The sequence below is a fragment of the Neopelma chrysocephalum genome, unplaced genomic scaffold (genome assembly GCF_003984885.1).
Source record: "Neopelma chrysocephalum unplaced genomic scaffold, ASM398488v2 Primary Assembly neopelma1_76, whole genome shotgun sequence".
NCBI lineage: Eukaryota > Metazoa > Chordata > Aves > Passeriformes > Pipridae > Neopelma > Neopelma chrysocephalum.
Window position 1 is genome coordinate 3,242,429 of NW_020897737.1, and position 18,016 is coordinate 3,260,444.

The window sequence follows — 18,016 nt, forward strand, 5'->3', positions numbered from 1 at the left end:
TAAGTTAGAAGGTCACAGAAATAATTATGCTGGATATTCTTAACGTAACTTGGAGAAACAGAGAAATATAATTTCTGGGGGAAAATAAAAAGTGTGTTTCAAGTGGACTACAGTTAAAATATGAAAATAAAATACAAGCATAAAAATTTAGCAATGTTTAGCAGGATGTAAACCCTTTGGAAAAATCAGATCTTTTATTTAGGTTTTTAAGCACAGACTTATATGCTGAATTTTTCAGCTTGCCAATGAAAAACTAGATCAATTGCAGAACCCATTACACATTTTTAGGGAGTGCCACTATACCAATATCCAATCCAAACACACAATGCCTGTGAATATGTAAAGTACAATACACATGAATAACTCTTGTAAATAATATGCTCTAAATTTCTAATACAAACCAAACACATGAACACACATGCCACACCAGAGGAAACCTGATTTTTCTTAAAGAAAGGACAAAACTCTCAAAAGGACCAAAGTTCTGCTCGCTGTATCCTACTATGCCAACACCCCACTTCCATAGACAACACTGTCTATGATATACCATGAATATTACACTTCTGTATACATAGAAGAGGTACTGGGAATGTTACAGGGCTTTGCTTAATGGTTTCATTCAGTATAAGAGGATCTTGGAATAAATCACCAGAAACACAATCCACATTGGATTTTGAATAGTCCAGTTAGCAACTATTGTTCACAGGCATAAACCCTTTTCCGGTGCATTTTCAGCAGATGCAGTCATTGGGTCCTCAGTAACATTGAAGCTTTTCCAGCATACTGTGACATTTTTACACACTTAATCCTATGACAATTTATTCTGTTGTCAGTGTCCAAGAATCTAAACTATGCATGAGGGACAGGCTAGGCAGTGTGCCAACACAAAGAACTTTCCTGTGCCACCCCTGCTGCCACACCACACTGAGCAATTCCTGCCATTCCCTGGTACTCCTGAAATGTAGGCACAACTCCTACAGCCTCTTTATTTATAGCCTGGGACAGTAACATATTTAAACTTCCTGTGCTGTTTTGGCAGTTGGCTTTGTAAATCCAAAAATGGAAAGCAAACATAACCATGAGAAGCAGTACACATAGCCAAAAGTAAGCATATGTAGAATAAACTGCTAAAACACCTGTCAGATCACTAAGACATATATCCAGAAACAGACCTTGGTGCAAAGTCTGAAGGTTCTGTCATTAAGTTATAACTGCCTATTATACATTTAGTTGAGTGCCTTTTAAAAGGCTGCAAGACTGAATACTTAGAAATTAAGAAATCCCATAAACAAACTTGTCCATACAATCCAATAGTCCACTTAAACATATGAAACTTGACACCATCCTCAATTAGAGAACTGATGTAACTATTTTCCTGAAACTATTAGGAATGCACAATGAACACAATGAAACCATTAAAGGTTTAATTTGCTTGTCCCTGCTCTGTGTGGTACTGTGTCCCATTTCTTGCAATGTTCAAACACGGCTTTGAAGACAGAACTTTTTCATTTCTTCACAGCCTCGCCTATGACTTTTGTGACTATGATAATGGGGTGACTCATAATCATTAGAGACTATATCTTCACAAAACTCCTCTGTGATGCAGGAAAACCACCAACCCTGCTTTCAACTAGAGAACCAAGGCAAACAGATGTTAAGAAAAAAGTACATGCTAATATGGAGTATCTTACTCGATCAAGGTGGGTTTTACAGACCACTGAGCTTTATACAGCATTTCATGTATTGAGAGCAAATCTCCCCTTGACTTCAGTTGTGGCTGCACGTACTTAGCAGCTCTGGACTGGTACAACTGAAAACCCTAAATTTAGTCCATAAGCTACAATGAGATCCTTTCCAAAATGCCTGCCATCACAATCTATCAGAGTGGGAAACAAACACCCAAACAATACACTTAATGAAAACAGAGACTGCGAAATGAGAATGTGCACTGGTTCCATTTCCTTTGTGTCTCTGCAGAGACCAGGCAGGAAAGCACATTTCATACCTTTTTCTTCTGTTCTATTAGGAAGACATTCTGGCCTTTCAGGTGGTATCTTTTTGATTTCATGCTTTCGATCTGTGGTCCCTATCAAAGAAAGAAAAAATTCTGAATTCTGAACAAGCCAACAAACCAGCATATACAGCCACATAAGATTTAATTCTACAATTTCCTAGGCTTTTTATATTCTCCAATTTGAAAATGTCTTGCTAAAACTGAACATAAATTTATTTCAATTATTTGCTTGCACCATAATGACAAAAAAGCAATTGGATGTTTATGTCTTTATAATCAAGTTCACGGTTTCCAAACTGTGCACCCCAAAAAAAAGACACTTTCAGACCATTCTGTGGAAAAAAACCCAACAATAACTACAGATTTTTAAATATGGACAGATGCTTTACTGTTACAGATGTAGGTAAATGAAGAGCAACTCAATAGTGTGCAGAATTATTAGGAATAAATCAATTAATTGCATAATGCCAAGGGAATACTTGATAGAGCAACATATACAGAGTTTATTTTACATAAGTTAATCCATTTCCTCCTCTTTTTCACCACTAGTACTAGCTGTTCACTTCCACATATTAGAAGGATAAGAAGAGCAGTGCTGGCAGTATTCTGCATGATTATTTTAATTGACAGCTTTTGGCCTGGAGCTGTAGGCTCCTGCTACCTTTTGCCTCTGTACTAGTGGCCCTGACATACTGACTTCTGTTGCTCCAGGGAATATGGAAACTTGTGGCATCAACAATGGGAACACTTTGCAAAAATTTCCTGGCACATGCAAGATGCAATCTTCTAATCCCCATATTATAAGAAATACTTGACTGGATATTGGCTTTGCTGCATTGGCTCACCACTAGGTGCTAATGCCACTTCGACTTCGTAGTGTTGAAAATCCCTTTAGGTTATGCTATTAGTATCTCAATAAAAATTACAGTAGATGTAATCCAAGAAAAGCAGAGGAGGCAGGGCAGGGAACACAGGGCAATTTTTTGTTTCAGTCTGTTCTGTTATATGCAGTTCTCAAGTATATTTACATTTTCTGAATGTGCTGTTGCAACTCCCTTCTGCAGCTGGTTCCTGGAAACCAGTGCTCACCACTGGTGATCAGCAGCCATTGTTGCTTTACATAAACGTGCTGTTGGACAGCAGTTGTACCACTTATCTTGTCAATAAATAATACTAAATTCACATTTTATGGTTGGATTCGATGATCTTAAGGCTCTTTTCCAACCTAAATGATTCTATGAACAATACTTAACTTCTGAGAGGCAAAGTTGTTGCTGCAAACCAGTTAAAACCTTTCTACACACAAGATATGCAAAGCACAAGTCAACATATTGGTAATCTTGCACACAGTAGTGTGATCAAGAAAAAAAGACATACAAGTGTCTAATTACAGTAAGATTCACAGGCATCATTAACACACAGAAGGACATTCTTAGGCGAAGTCTAAAACAATGAGCCCACAAACACTGAGGAGCTCCCAGGCTCAGCTGTACTCCCTGCTTGGGTTGTGCCCCCCAAATTAATCAGCACCCAGGCAGGCACCGTGATCTTGCCTTTACTTCCAGGTGAAGGTCACCTGCAAGGAAGCTCTGGGGAACTCCGTATCAGCTCCCAGAGGAATTCAAGAGTATTCCCACCCTTCGGTCCAGACACAGTTGTGTTGCTTATCCCAGCTACCCAGTGAAATGCCCACTGCTTTTCAATGATTATGTATAAGGGACTTGTGCTCCTAAATTTGTCTCTCCAGTTTTTGCCTTGCTTTGTAAACTAGTGCAGCAGAGAAGGCCCTGGCAGCCTACTGCTGTAGAGAATTTGGAAATACAGCCAAACTTCTATCTCTACTATAATACAAACCAGACACCTCTTTCACACATATGCCACTTGTACTACAAAGACCAATTCTAATTCTCTGTTCTGATTTTATGCTCTGCATCAAGATACTGATATTTGATTGCTTAGGCTGCAACTGACAGTTTTCAATTTATTCATCGCACTGTAACTGGTTAAATATGAAGAAATATTACTGCAAGCTGTTACCTACTATCAACACTAAGGTCTAACATGGAGATGTGGTAAAACACAGTATAACCTCAGCGAAGTGATAATTTGACGAATATAGGATGTCTGGTTGGTAATAAACATAGGACAATTTTCAGCTCTCAATACCTGTCAGAAGAAACTTTTGTGCCTGATCAGCCAGGACTTGTCAAAGACTGAAAAGAAAGAACTGCAATAGTCTTGGCTCTGACTTAGATGGCCTTAATCAAATTGTCTGCATCCTTTATGCACCCATTTTTCCTTCTGAAAATAGCCACATTATCCTGCTTTGGTGACACAGCTAATGCACTGCATGCAAACAGGTACATATTAAAAGTGTTATTCTCTAATTACAGGAGTATAAATTGAAAGAAATATAATGTTTTACAGAGCTTTTCTGAAACATGTCAGGCTATAACATCAGTTGTCACTAAGACATCGTTAATACATAACCACCACTAGATGGCAAAGTCATACTGCTCTCTCTGGACACTGTTACTGATCTTAAAATCAAATTTATGTTTTCATGAGTCTCAAGACAGAGTAAAGAACAAACCACGGATGTCAATAAGCAACCCAAATATTTATAGTCATGATTCTGTAGTCAAAGAACTGCATGAAAAATTCAAACTAGTTAAATTATAGCATATTGATTCACAGTAAATTGTATACTGGTGTAACTTCTCCCATTAACAGCTCAAGACTGTGGGAGAGGGAAATTTACTTTTTAAAGCACCAAAAGCTGGAACAGACCACAGTTACAGGAAAACTATCTGGCTAGATTAGATGAATTTGTTTTGCTTTTAATGTGTGCCAGCAGCGGGGGAAGCACTAGTGCTGCTGCAGAATTTTTACAAACTCACCTGACTTAAAGGATTAAAGAATTCCAGCCATAGTTATGTTTCCACCACCACCACTGCAATACAAATGAAAACTCCAAGAGCATCCCCTGCCTTGTGATTTTTAATTTTACATGAATGGAACTGGAATTTGGTTTCCAAGGTCAGAACTGTCAAGTGCATAGATACTTTAACTGTTTCTAAGTTTTATCTTAAAAACAAATCATGCAGGCACTTTTGGAAATTAGTATTGAGGAGTTGTTTTAAAATTACAAATCAAAGTGAGTTCAGCTCTCAGTATGTACCCACAATTCAGTCTAACATACTACAAAACCAGTTCTGCTAGCACTTATCTGTTTGCAAAACAGAATCAGCCACTTAATACATTTGCAACACCATTATCTACATAACCAAATTCAGGGTAACTCCTTTTAGTTTTATACTTAGGGCTATAAAGTATTGAAACCCAAGAATCTAACTATGGCATAGACTCTGGAGCAGTCAGCCAGCTCCAGCATTCATGCAGACCCGCAAGACTTCAACTGCAACTCAGATCAGATCACTGTATGAGAGTATTTTATAGATATTCGAAAAAACTCTTTGTCTCCAGAATAAATCAGATCTGTAGTGAATGCGGTTTCCTCCTGCAGGTATTATCAGACTCCAACATACTGGGCCTATACTGCGAAGACATGCACACAATCAACTTCAGTCAAGGAACAGAACCATAAAACTTCTAAAAACTGAAGTGTCACACTAGCTCTGACTTAACATGTTTAAGGGGAGATACAGGATATTTTAAAATAGTGCAGATGATTGCCTGAAATGCATTTAAAAAACACACATCGCAGTTTTTCAGAGTTATCAACCCTGAAAGATTCTGATTTATTAGTTGTTGTCTAGACACCTGCTTATCAATTTTGATACAGATGAATTCTATATAAATTTGAATACACTTAATTTAGATTGAGATGTGCTCACTGACATATGCTGTACAAAATCAGCTACATCTTACCTGATCCTTGTTTGATGACAGGAGCTGATGGAGGTGGTGGTTTCTTCGGTCTCTAAAATTTAATAACAGAAGAAAACAGATTGCTTCAAAATGCCTGTAAATCTCATTCATACAAAAGTTGGAGTTAATCATAAAATGCTTAACATTAATAATTACAAGTTATGAGACTGTCCCATATTTCTTCTGAAATAACTTCATTAAAATGAATCTGAAGAGAGAAAATAGCATTGACAAATCAAATGTCATTTTTATGCTTTTGCGATTGAAATATCCTATTGAGGGGTAAAAAAAGGTTCATTTTACATACCTCTTAAGATTAGAGGAATACATGACTCTTGGTCTATTGAAGAAATCTCTTTAAAATTTAATCTTGTAAATATTCCTATCCATTTTGGAAAAAACAAACACAAAGAAACCCCTAGATATTTGTGCCAAAACCTGATGTGTGTTTTTTCAGACTCAGAGATGATGTAAAAATGCAGAACACAGGAAATACCGCAGAATACTGCAAAAGTTACATTTTATTCACTCACCACGATTGCAAAAGACAGTTATCACGATTTTAGATGTTAGGTGAAATGAAACAAATTATTCCAATCAATTCGTACTTTTTACTTTTACCTTATCTGTTATGACCATTTCCCTAATAGATCTCTAATGGTATGAACACAAAAGCAGTGCCAGAATCATTTCTCTTCACCTGCAGATTAGGGGAGGGATGGCTTTTCTTCTGTGCCAATGTGTGTGTATGCACACACATCATACTGCTATTCACCATATGTTGGGATGAGTACAAAACCAAATGGAGGACCATGCTAGATTAAATAACACACTTTATCTCTTACTTAAAAAAAAAACCCAACCAAAAACTATCAAGATTATTGAGCATAAATTCTAAGCAAAAATAATTTTTCCTATGCCCATCCTTTTTTCTGAGATAGACCTTATTTCCTTTGCTATAGATTGATCACAATCACTACATTGTCACTACATTGCTGGCTATGTATTATTGTATATTGCCTTGTGGAACTACGCATAAAATGATGTTTCCAGACATGCATAGCTTTGCCAAACTTCAACCATCCACTTAAGCTGATATTTTCTCTCAAACTCTTACTGATCCCTGCCCTCTCGCCCATTACTTTCTATGTATCTGCCAAATCTTTTGAGAAAGATCAATTGTTTTGTTCACTTGCAGTAATTAGTTCAGCCTCTGCCCTACAACTCTCAGATCTTGGTCTGACTGTTGACAGGGAGCAGGTTTGCTGTGAAGGCTGAGCCCTTGCCACACACTCTTTCAAGGGACCTCTTTCAAGTCTAGCAAACCTATAGATCTCTGGAGGAAAAAAACCACCAGTTTTTGCACAGACTGGGTAAGCCTAACAGCTTGAATCTCAGAAATTGTCATCCAGTAACCCTCATGTTTCTCCTATCACCTTATCCTGACCAGATCACCTCCTGTCATCAACCTGACCAAGCTGTGGCCAAGAACTCAGGAGATCAGAATGATCTTCTCTAGCCTGGCTGCTGAGGACCGTTGTCCAGGAACACTGAGCCCCCCTTATACTCTCAGAAATATTTCTGCAAGAATTTGGGCAACATATTTAAAGGTTTAAATGCAGAAAAGTGAAAAAAAATTTGAAAAGCAAACACGACAGGAATAATGAATGTCTTGTGATAGCAACTGGGAGTTTTGTTGATAATGGCTGCAGGGTGAAATAGCTGATGCCAAGGTCCAACAGTACAATATACACATTTGGGGTTTTATTCTGGAGTGGTGTGAGACTGCTCCCATTGACTGTCCATACATCAGCAGTTGGATATAAGATATGTACTCCTTTAGCAGATCTTGGTCATGTCCCCTGAGATGTGTCTTCGAAAGCATAGCAAGTGCAGATGGACGAGTGACAGATTCACTACAAATCTCACTCCTGATTAAAATTAAAGCCCTTATGTAGATAAACACAAATATGAAAGGGTCCTATGGTTCACTAGACAAAGTGACTTTACCTGAAAGCTGAAGAGGGAAATACATTGTTTCAATAAGGCAGATAAAGATCAGAATGGGTGTAGTGTGAAGAAGTTTTAAGAGTGCTTAGGGAAACATGAAGAAGCAAGAAGGATTTACAAGGGTCTGTGTTGGGATAGAGGTGGTGAGATAACTGAGAAGGTGATGGACACAGACTAGAAATTAAGCCAATAGACAGGAAACCAGGACTGGTTGGACAAGAAGAGAACAGAACTACAGAGCAGGGACAAAGAGTAAGAGGGGAGAGGAAAAGAAGCTGGATAAAGAAATTTGCTGTAGGAATAGAAAGTAAATCCAGATGGTGATTTAGATTCAGGTAGTGATCTCAGGGGAAAATCCTGTAATGGAGACCACCTGAGAGGTGGAGATGGGGACTAGGCAGTGAATAGAAAAGATCTGGGGCAAATATCCATGTGTGGAAAAGAATCAGGTTTGGAAAATTGGGGAGTGAACAAGGAGATGGGAAAAGATTCCAAGATTTGTTCAACAGACAGAAGAACTACTGCAACATATACTTTCAGAGCATAGGATGGAATCCAAGGTTTCTGGATCACATCAGAAAATACTTGACAAAATCACTGGAAAAGTATTTATCTCCTTCCCTTTTAGTACTGATTCAAGCAAAGATAGACAGTCTGTAGTCCTACCAGCTACTTACTCACGTGGCCAGATTTGTGGCATTTTAAAAATTAATAAAATTTTATTCTCCACATTTAGAGCAAACCTAGCTGCAATTTCTAAGTGTCTGAATATCTAATTTATTCTACAAGTTATATTCAAGTGTGCTCTAAAAAATACTTTAAAGGTATATAATTTATAAGTTCAAAAAGACTGAATAATTTCACCACAAAAAATGGATATGGGTAAAGATTTTTTTTCTTCTATATAGGCTCGCTATGTCTTAAGGTTTATGATTTCTGCCTCTTCTGGAAATCACCTTCTTTTAGTATTAGGCCTAAAGCCAGGATATCTACTCTGCTATGGAATTGCATTTTCATCTCCCACCGTTTTTGCTGCTCTTCTACCTTCATTTTCTATAATTATCATGTTAGCCTCTGTGAATTGTTTAATAGTTGCTTTATAAAGCTTCCCAAGTTATTTAATTTTTGCCTTTGGCATCCAATTTTTATTGCCAAAGACTGAAGCTAAGTGTCAGTGAGTCTTGGTTTTATCACAGAAGGCTGACACTGTCACGCTGAAATACTCATCAAAAGCCTGGTTGCAAGCTTTTAATACCCACTGGTGGCTGAAAAGGTTCCTAAAAATGGAATGGACTTTTGGGGTAAGGAATCCATTACTTTATTCCAGAAAACTGCAAGATTTCTAAATATTGTCTGGCAAATAACAACGCCATCTTTTTCGAATAAATAGAAGCTGAAAAGCTAATGCATAGATTTTATACCTTCCTTTTTAATAATTCTGAGAGGTCAAGAAACATGCCTCTGAGATACCAAAAGCTCACTGTTTTTCAAATTTCACAGTTAAAATGTCACCCTTTTTCTTTTGGAACAGTGCTTGAACTGCTGTCCATCAGCACGCAGATGGTACACTAACTTTTCTTATTCCACCACAAATACAATGGAGAAGAGTTAAGAATTCTGGATACCATTGCATCACATGACACAGTCCTGGGACCTCCATTCCTCTCTCTCTCAAAAGTCTCCCTCAAAGTGGGGTGACTGGATGGGCAAATCAAACTCCATAATATGACTTTGAGCATAACATATTCTTTCCATGGATGCTTTTTAACCCAGAAATTTGTTTATGTTTTTATGCTATTAAGTTAGAAGTAAAATTTTGTCAAAACCAAATATCCGAGAGAGTATTTCTTTCAACTCTACTTTCATTCTGTATTCTCAACTGAAAATGAAAGAATACATTGCTTACCTCTTTTTCAAAATCAGAAGGAAGAAGCTTGACAAAGTTATCTGGAAACACACCTCGTCTGCCATTGAGTTCTCCTTCCCACCAACCCACATCAATGCAATCCTAAAAAATAGTAAAATAAAATGAAAACCACAATGTGCTTGTGTGCTGAACAGATTTGTGAGTTGAAATACTCTTTTGCATAATGTCCTGCCTTTTTGCTAGAGTATGACAATTTGCTGGAGTGCCAGGTTAACAGGGTTATCTACCAGATAAAAACATCAATAATCACCCCGCATTTCATTATCACATGGGCAGCTAGGAAAGAACCATAAACAGGCTATAAGAGCTCAAGACCTTGTCTGTGTCTAAAACATTAATTCACCATTTAATCTATTAAACAAGACAGCATTTTGAGCACGCATGACACTATGTCTGACTTCATTTTACAGAAAAGGCAATAACTTAATTCAACATCATACATCCCAGGAGATAAAAAAGCTTCTTTATTTCCCATACATTCAAAAAAAGCTTGACTCATTAGAATTATTAAATTCCATCACACTCCGGTTAAGATGGCATTATATACCTGAGCAATATTATTCATCACCTTTTTCTGCAGCATTTGTGAGCAGCACAATGCAGTGTGTAGCAAAACAAAGTACAGATAAATAAGTGATCAAGTACTATCAGAGAGTCTAAATGATGAAAAAAATAGTACAGCTATTTTGGTTATAAGTAATAACAGTAGCCACAACAATTTTAGAGGAGGTTAAAGTTGTTCTTTAAGTCCCCAATGCTCCAGGTCCATTTTTTTTGTGTGTTCCTGTTGAGATTTTCCACGTTCTTCTTTTCTGAAAGCTGAAGCCAAACCAATTCAGCTGTTTTCCAAAACACAATTACAGGAAAGTCACCCATTGTCTGCTCAGTCTTAAAACCATTTCAGCCAATTTTTGCAGTTGGCTCAGCATCGGGCTGGCCAATCTTTCATGATTTCCATAAAACTATTTGTTTCAGCTGCTAAATGGATGACAGAATAATGCAAGTTAACTTAATGAGGTGTAGGTAATACCAAGTCTTAAAAATACTGTTAACAATGACTGTACTTGTTGTTATTTTAACAAAAACATTAGCATTAAAAACATTATTGCTTTTATGTTTTGGGGATGTTTTTTAGTTTTTTTCTGTTCTACACTTTTTATTTAGCTTATTGAGTCCACCCTGAGATAGAATATGTGCTAACTAAATACACCAGCTAAACAGCCTGGTTTATCGTATCATCTCTGTTTTGGTTGTTTTTTTTCCCCCCCTTACATCTCAAAATTTTTCTCTGAGGTAATGCAGGCACTGAACAATCCTTTCTCTCTTTTTCTGATAGTTTTTTCTCATGCCTAATCTGTGCTTTTCTCCTGTATTCTCCCTTCTCTTTAGTAGGGTGGCCTTCACCAGGGACACTTACGTTTTTCAGACCTTACCAGGAGTTATTTAGGAGGTATTTACTGGTTCTGTTAGACCTCTGTTAGTGAGCAGGGCTGATTCTTGACTAGGTGATGTTTTCAAAGTGTCTGCTGAGTGCATAGGGCTGTCAGGGACTCCACAGAGGACCAAAATAATCAGCTAGTCATGCATGGCACAGGCAGGCACTGTGGAGGATACTACTCTTATGCAGAGCCAGCACCGCTCATTCCTGATGTGAAGGCGCTCTCCCACTTGGCTCTATCTATTTGCACAGCCTAGTAATCAGTGCACTCAACTGTTCTATCACATGGCGTGTTTTATAATGCCCTCCACCCCCTACGCTGCTAATCTGAAATTGCCAAAACATTTATGACCCAATTTAGATTTTGAAAAATATTAAGAATAATTCAAACCTTGTGCTTCAACTGATTGCACAGCTTAGTGGTGGCTAATAATCCTGACTGAGCAGCACGAGACATCACATATATTCTTTTTAAGTCGGATTTTTTTATGCCCTTAGGGAATACAAATATTACTCCTTCTTCTTCGTTTAATTAACACACGTGAATTTTTTATTTGATGCTTGCTTTAAAGCTCATTTGTTTTCCTGAAGTGCTGTTTGTGTCACACATTTATTAATCCCAAACAGCTGCAGGTTTGCTTTTTTTTTTTTTTCCTCTTCAGCTTGTCACTCAGGCTTACACAGCCAATCACCACGCTGAATTTTCATACAGTAAGTAAATCTCTTTAGGCAGTTTCTCTTTAATTTTCTCATTTACTTTACTTGCAAGAGGAGGCTTATGTATCACCGAGAAAAAAGACAGAAAGAGATCTCAGAAATTAAAAGCTACAGATGAGATCTGGTGAAGAATCTCCGTGGTGGTGGCCTCCGGCTACCCACAACTGCAGGCTTGCTATGCCTCAGCAACCTTTGGAAGCCGATCCAAGATGCTGGCAGCTGGTAGGTCTTCATCATGAGACACACCACCATTCAAGCAAACCTGAGTTACAGCTGCACAAGCTGCCTCAAGTACTAATAAATGGCAGAGCTATGAAGCACAATCAAAGCAACATTATTAAAACGTGTCTGCTTGTGAACATTGAGCAAAACCCATACCGTCTTTTTAAACATATCTTCATGTGTCTGAGTTCAGCAAAATGGCTGCAATTTCAAAATGCAGATTTTCTAGAAAAGCTGCCAAGCAATCCAGTATCAATATTCTGAAATTTATTAAAAAACCAAGTGGATCTCTGCTTTATCTCCATGTTATCCTGTCACTTATATAACAGTGTAAACAAAGAAAAATCAGACAACGAAATATTCCAAAAGTCCTATGAAAAAAATGTATTCCAATTACTAAAAATGCATTTTAGTTTCCTTTAATAAACAAAAAAGAAAACAAAAGATTCACAAAACTGAATAGTAAGACATGGCAAAAAAGAAGAAATTGTGTTTGACGGATACTGGAGTTCACACAAGCTAGGTGGTAGCTGGGTCAACATTTAGCTACTGTAAAAATCAGCTCCTACCAAAGCTTAATTTGGAGACTACACCCACGTACTCATTGCAGTGACATTGCAATCAAAGACCTTAGAGAAATTCACTGCTGGCTCACATTGCCAAGCCTGCTTTGATTGTTTAGTTAGAAGCAGATTTATGAAATGGAAAAATCAAAAATCTTAGAGGGAAATTTTGGCATTTTCTCATTAAAATACAAATCTTGGTTTTATCCTCATTTCCAGTGAAGTAAAATCATAGAACTGTTAAGGCTGAAAATGGCCTCTAAGATCATCAAGCTCAACTGTTAACCCAGCACTGCCAAGTCCACCACTAAACCAAGTGCCACAGATACATGTCTTTTAAGTACCTCCAGGTTTGGTGACTTAACCACTTCCCTGGACAGCCTGTTCCAGTGCTTGACAACTTTTTTGGTGAAGAAATTTTTCCCAATATCCAATCTAAAACTCCCCTGGCACAACTTGAGGCATTTCCTTTTGTCCTATCGCTTCTAACTTGGGAGAGCCTCACACCTATTAAGCCGGGGCACCTGGAAAGGTGGGACAGTCACAGATCAGATGTGCCTGCTGCGCTGGGCAGGAACTTGCCACCACTGCCCCCATCTCTTCAGGCACTCTGTTCAGCCAGGCAGAGTGAGGATAGGGAATCCTCCATGTCATGCATCCTGTCTGCTTGTTGGGCCTGCCCCAGGGAAGGCAGGGCGTGATTCCAGCTGCCTGTCTGTCTCTCTCTTGCACTCCATGATACTCCTCAACCTCCTCAGTTCCTCCTGGAACTCAGCAGTTCCCAAATAAGAGATAAAAACCCCAATACACTGGATTTACTACCAACATGCATTTTGTGCTAAATATTAGGGCAAAGAATTGGACAAAATATAGTGATGGGAAAGCCAGAGGTGTTGAGGATTTTTTGAGAAGGAATATTTAAACTTTTTAAGACATAAAAATTGCACACAATATAAGGTACAACCTGAGCTGGAACTCTTACTAAGTCACAGGAAATGGTAAATGTAGGAGAACTGACAACTACCAGAAAACCAGAATACAGGCAGCTTTTGGCAAAAAGTTGCCAAGAGTTTTAAGGGTATACAGAGGTGAACTAAAAGCATCAGTCCTTTTCTTGACGTGAAGAATAAGAAGGAGAGAATTATTCTTCATGCAATTAGAAGTGAGACACTACTGACAAGACACTATCCCTAGTCATCTCCCCAGCGTAGGAGTACAGCGGGTCACAAGACAAGAACACAAACTTCCCTCCTCTCAAACACGAACACTGGTTTTCTTTGGCAGTAAAAGAGGTGACAGCCGAGGTTGATAAGGCAGAGAAGTCAGTCCCCTGCTAACTTGATCTCCACTTCACTAGCTGATATCACATTCAAGACCACGAAATTAAAAGATTCAAGTTCATACCTGGCAGGTGACACATCTCTCTCATGCCGAGCTGTGTCCCACCTACGAGCTTGGCAATGACAAATTGCCCCATTACACACACATGACTAACTCTCCTCCTGGAAATGCTCACAGGTTCATAGCCCTTCCCTCTGCTCCAAGGAGGCAGGAGTTTCATATACCCCAAAGACAGAGGGGGTTTTATTTCATATAAAGCTCTCTCTCTTAAAAAAAAGGGCTTGGTTATTACAGATGGGTCTATTTCTAGCCCACGCTGCTGTTTGCACTCTAAGCCTGAACTAGATGAAAGGAACATGAAGGCAACCAACCCTTTTGCTGAAAATGCAAAGCAGGACTTCTGGTTGTGAATGTATTTATAATAAAAATCTCCTATTTGTATTTTTTCATTAGTTTGCCAGGAGTCAATAAAAGATGCAAGATTACTGTAATTTAACTGTTAGACATGCTCCAGAGTGTATGTTTTCCTCCAAGTAATATGCATTATATTAACTTCATTATTTTTTACACTTTTTTTCTTTAAGCCACTTACAGGCAAGTTACTATGTGCATGAGACTGTTCTTAATCACTTAAATAAAAACCTGTAGCAACTTGGCTGTGTATTTAGTTATCATTATAGTTTTCCTCTTGCCTGTGTTCAGAAGCCCAGTGGACTGATATCTAGATCATCACTGAAGCCAGCTGAAAGTGCACTCAAGAAGTGCACTTTCAAGATTGCTCTCTTGAGCATTAGCAGCCGTCTGATACTCACTGGGAACCTACCAACAGTTCAGTAACTTCTGCAGCTTTACCAAAATACAAGGAAGCCTGAGAGCATCTGCTGAGCAAGGCTGGCAGGGGCTGCCCATGAAGCTACTCCATGAGGTACAGCACCACCACAGCTGGCAGCACACGAGGGGCATAATAAAGGCTTGCAAGAGACACAGAAACAGCCTGACAGCTGGGCAGGCATCCACTCCTTCAGCCATGCTTTCTATTTATTTTAGGAGCAAAGATGTTTCCTGCCTTTTCCTCCAATGCAACCAGGCCTTCAAGGCAGCACCCACTCCCTCATCTCTCGCTACCTTTGGAAGGACTGACTATTTCAGGGAGTGCCATGGCCCAAGTTAATCTCTCCCCTCCCTAACCTACCTTCCAAGCTGCCCCTAGCAAGAAGGCGGCTTTTGTCGGTATAAGTAAATGAGAGATTTTTTCTATTCCCCAAGGTCCCAAAATAAGTAATAAGCCATGTATTCATCTTCTCTCCTACCCATGGCTTGAACTGCAGCTGTGTAAACTCTTGAAGAAATACATCTGAAAAAGGCCAATCTTCTCATCTGTAAATAGGACTTCTGTTTTTCTGAGGGAGCAGATCACTGCCCAGGCTGGTCCTCTGAACATGATGTTACTTTGTAAAACTGCTAAAATATGAAGCTATAGGTTAGACATGAACACTTAACTACTTGATTTTTCAGCTTTTTGATTAAAAGTTTTTGATACAGAAATATTTCTTAATACAGGTTTCATCATTACATCTAGGATAGGAATGAAGAACAAGAACGAGAACAAGCAGGCCCTCAGGAAAGTATATGAGTACTCTTGAAGTGCTCAGATAACAAGCTCTGCTCATGCCAGTAGATGTACTTGCACACATAGTCATCATTTATAGAGATCTTCTAAAAAATGGCTATGAGAATTGCCTTTTTAATTTAAGATTTACAGATTACTAAAATTAAAATATACAATTGGCAAACTAAATTTACAATGCCAAAATTCAGCCTAATAATGGTGCAGGGTTTGAAAACGAAAATTTTTTCTGGTAGGACACCACATTTTCACGGAAATCTCCATTAGAATGTACAGTTCCTTACAAAATTTAAAAAAAAAAATCAATCCCAGCAGTTGGCAGTTGTATTCATTAAATCTCTGCTTTCCTTCTGCCCTTCTAAAGTTGAGTCTCATCGAGAAGAATGTTGAGCTGGTAAAATCGCATTATTCAGAAAGCCACGAATACCTCTTACACTGGCACTGAGAGCTTTCATGTGTCAGCTCTGCTGTGCTGGCAGCCCCCCATTAAATTAATGCTAACCCACTGTAAGTATCTCTCCAGTAGTCTTTCAACAACTGATAGCCAACCTCATAATTTAACGAAAAACAAACCACCATTAATGCAAAGAAATGTGCCTACTGGACTTTTGAAGACATCATCCATACACACAGAGATATATATATATATATAACATAAAGCCACTTGAATCTGGGGATTAAATGCTTCATAGAAAGACGAATGTGAAGGACAGGCACTCTGCCATTCAGAGCACCCATGGGGCCACTGGGCTCGACTGTGGGGGGGGAACCAAGAGATCCCAGTTCTCACAAACACTGGAGAAGACCACAGGACAGGTTCTCTGACTTTCAAACCATGATTAAAACCATATGAGATCTTTATTAATATGACCCTGGCATTTGGGGAAAACAACAAAATCATATAAAAGCCGAGTGAAAAAAGCAATTTAAAATATTCAAGTATGTTTATTTAGAATTTCTTACTACATTCAGTGTAATGATGCTGAAACCAAGACAGATCATTCTCAAAATCCAATTTTATTTTAAATGTCAGAAAATAACTCATTTTAGAATCTTCATAAATTCTCATAAAACTTGGTAAAATACCTATGAATGAAAGAAACCATCTCTCTAGAGGCTTACATTAGACTCACATTGTGCTACCTAGGACTTCTCCAAACAACCAAGCTTTGTTACTTACTAAGACCAATTACTGGGATTAGGACCTTACAGTATAGTGCAGAATTTGTTAAATTCTTTTGAAAAAAATGGCTATGGTTTAGAGCATCTTGTTAGTAATCAAGTACTCCTTGGCAGAAACATGATTTTAAAATATGGCAATAAGACAGAATGAATCTCTCAACAACTACCTAATCCAAGATAATTTACATAAAAGAGACAGTCCAATAGACAATAAAGTCATCTTCTGAGGCAGTCCTGGAGAACACCAGTTTTCCCTTTATATACTTCTTGCAAATATGCATAGATTATGAAATACTGACAGAAAAATATGAGAGGAAATCTCCCAGTTTGGCTGTTTGGCTCCTAACCAAGGGATTTATCCTGCTCAGATCCTCGACCTGTCCCAAAAGCCTCAAGTCCTGCACGGATCTTTCCCTGCTACTGACAGTTCTCATGCCCAAGCCATAGGGAACCTTACATCTGATAATGCCAGTTGCATCTTTTAACACTTAAGAGTCAAACAGGGAGATTTTTATTTACCCATAAGCGCCAAGGCTCTACTAAGAAATTCCCATGTCAACATTGCATGGAAGGAAACGGGACAGACTGTCAGCAATTTTCAGCTGTGGTTACACTACTCTTTCCAGGCAGTGTTTTTTACTGGCAGGCACAACAAGAAGACACCTCTCCAGAAGACACAGTCTGTTCAAAAACTGGCCCAAGTTACTGGACCCTGCAAAAAAGAAACTGGCTTAAAATAATGAATGACCTGCAATACCCAGGATGTTAGACCAGAGGATCTAGTCGACCAGATGTATTTTTTCTTTTACATCTCTTTCAGGCTAGGTTTAACCTTTTGACTTTACATTCTGTGATTAAATAGTTTAATCAGTAATGAAGCTAAAAAGCTTTGATGAAATATTTGTACAAACAGGAAGAATTAAGTTGCTTATTGAACAAAACAATCTCTTCTGGGGATTCACTTAATTTGCAATGTTCAGTCAGCAGAATTCATGGCGAAGTAAATATGTTCCACATCATAAAACTGTAACACTCCAATACTCAAATTAAAACTAAATTAGCCAACACAAACATGAAAGGCGGT

General features: G+C 38.3%; 1 protein-coding gene across 7 annotated transcripts in view; it reads right to left on the minus strand.

Moving 5' to 3' along the window:
- SH3KBP1 (SH3 domain containing kinase binding protein 1) overlaps positions 1–18,016 on the minus strand; it is a 215,870-nt gene that overhangs the window by 26,356 nt on the left and 171,498 nt on the right. For all 7 annotated transcript variants that reach the window (XR_003535148.1, XM_027689211.1, XM_027689208.1 and 4 more), the window contains 3 exons: positions 9,822–9,923; positions 5,906–5,957; positions 2,006–2,086 (listed from right to left, as the gene is read on the minus strand). Coding sequence is in view for 6 of the 7 variants with exons in the window: in XM_027689211.1 (XP_027545012.1) it covers positions 2,006–2,086; positions 5,906–5,957; positions 9,822–9,923 (235 nt within the window). In the remaining variant the exon portion in view is untranslated. The remainder of the gene's footprint in view (positions 1–2,005; positions 2,087–5,905; positions 5,958–9,821; positions 9,924–18,016) is intronic.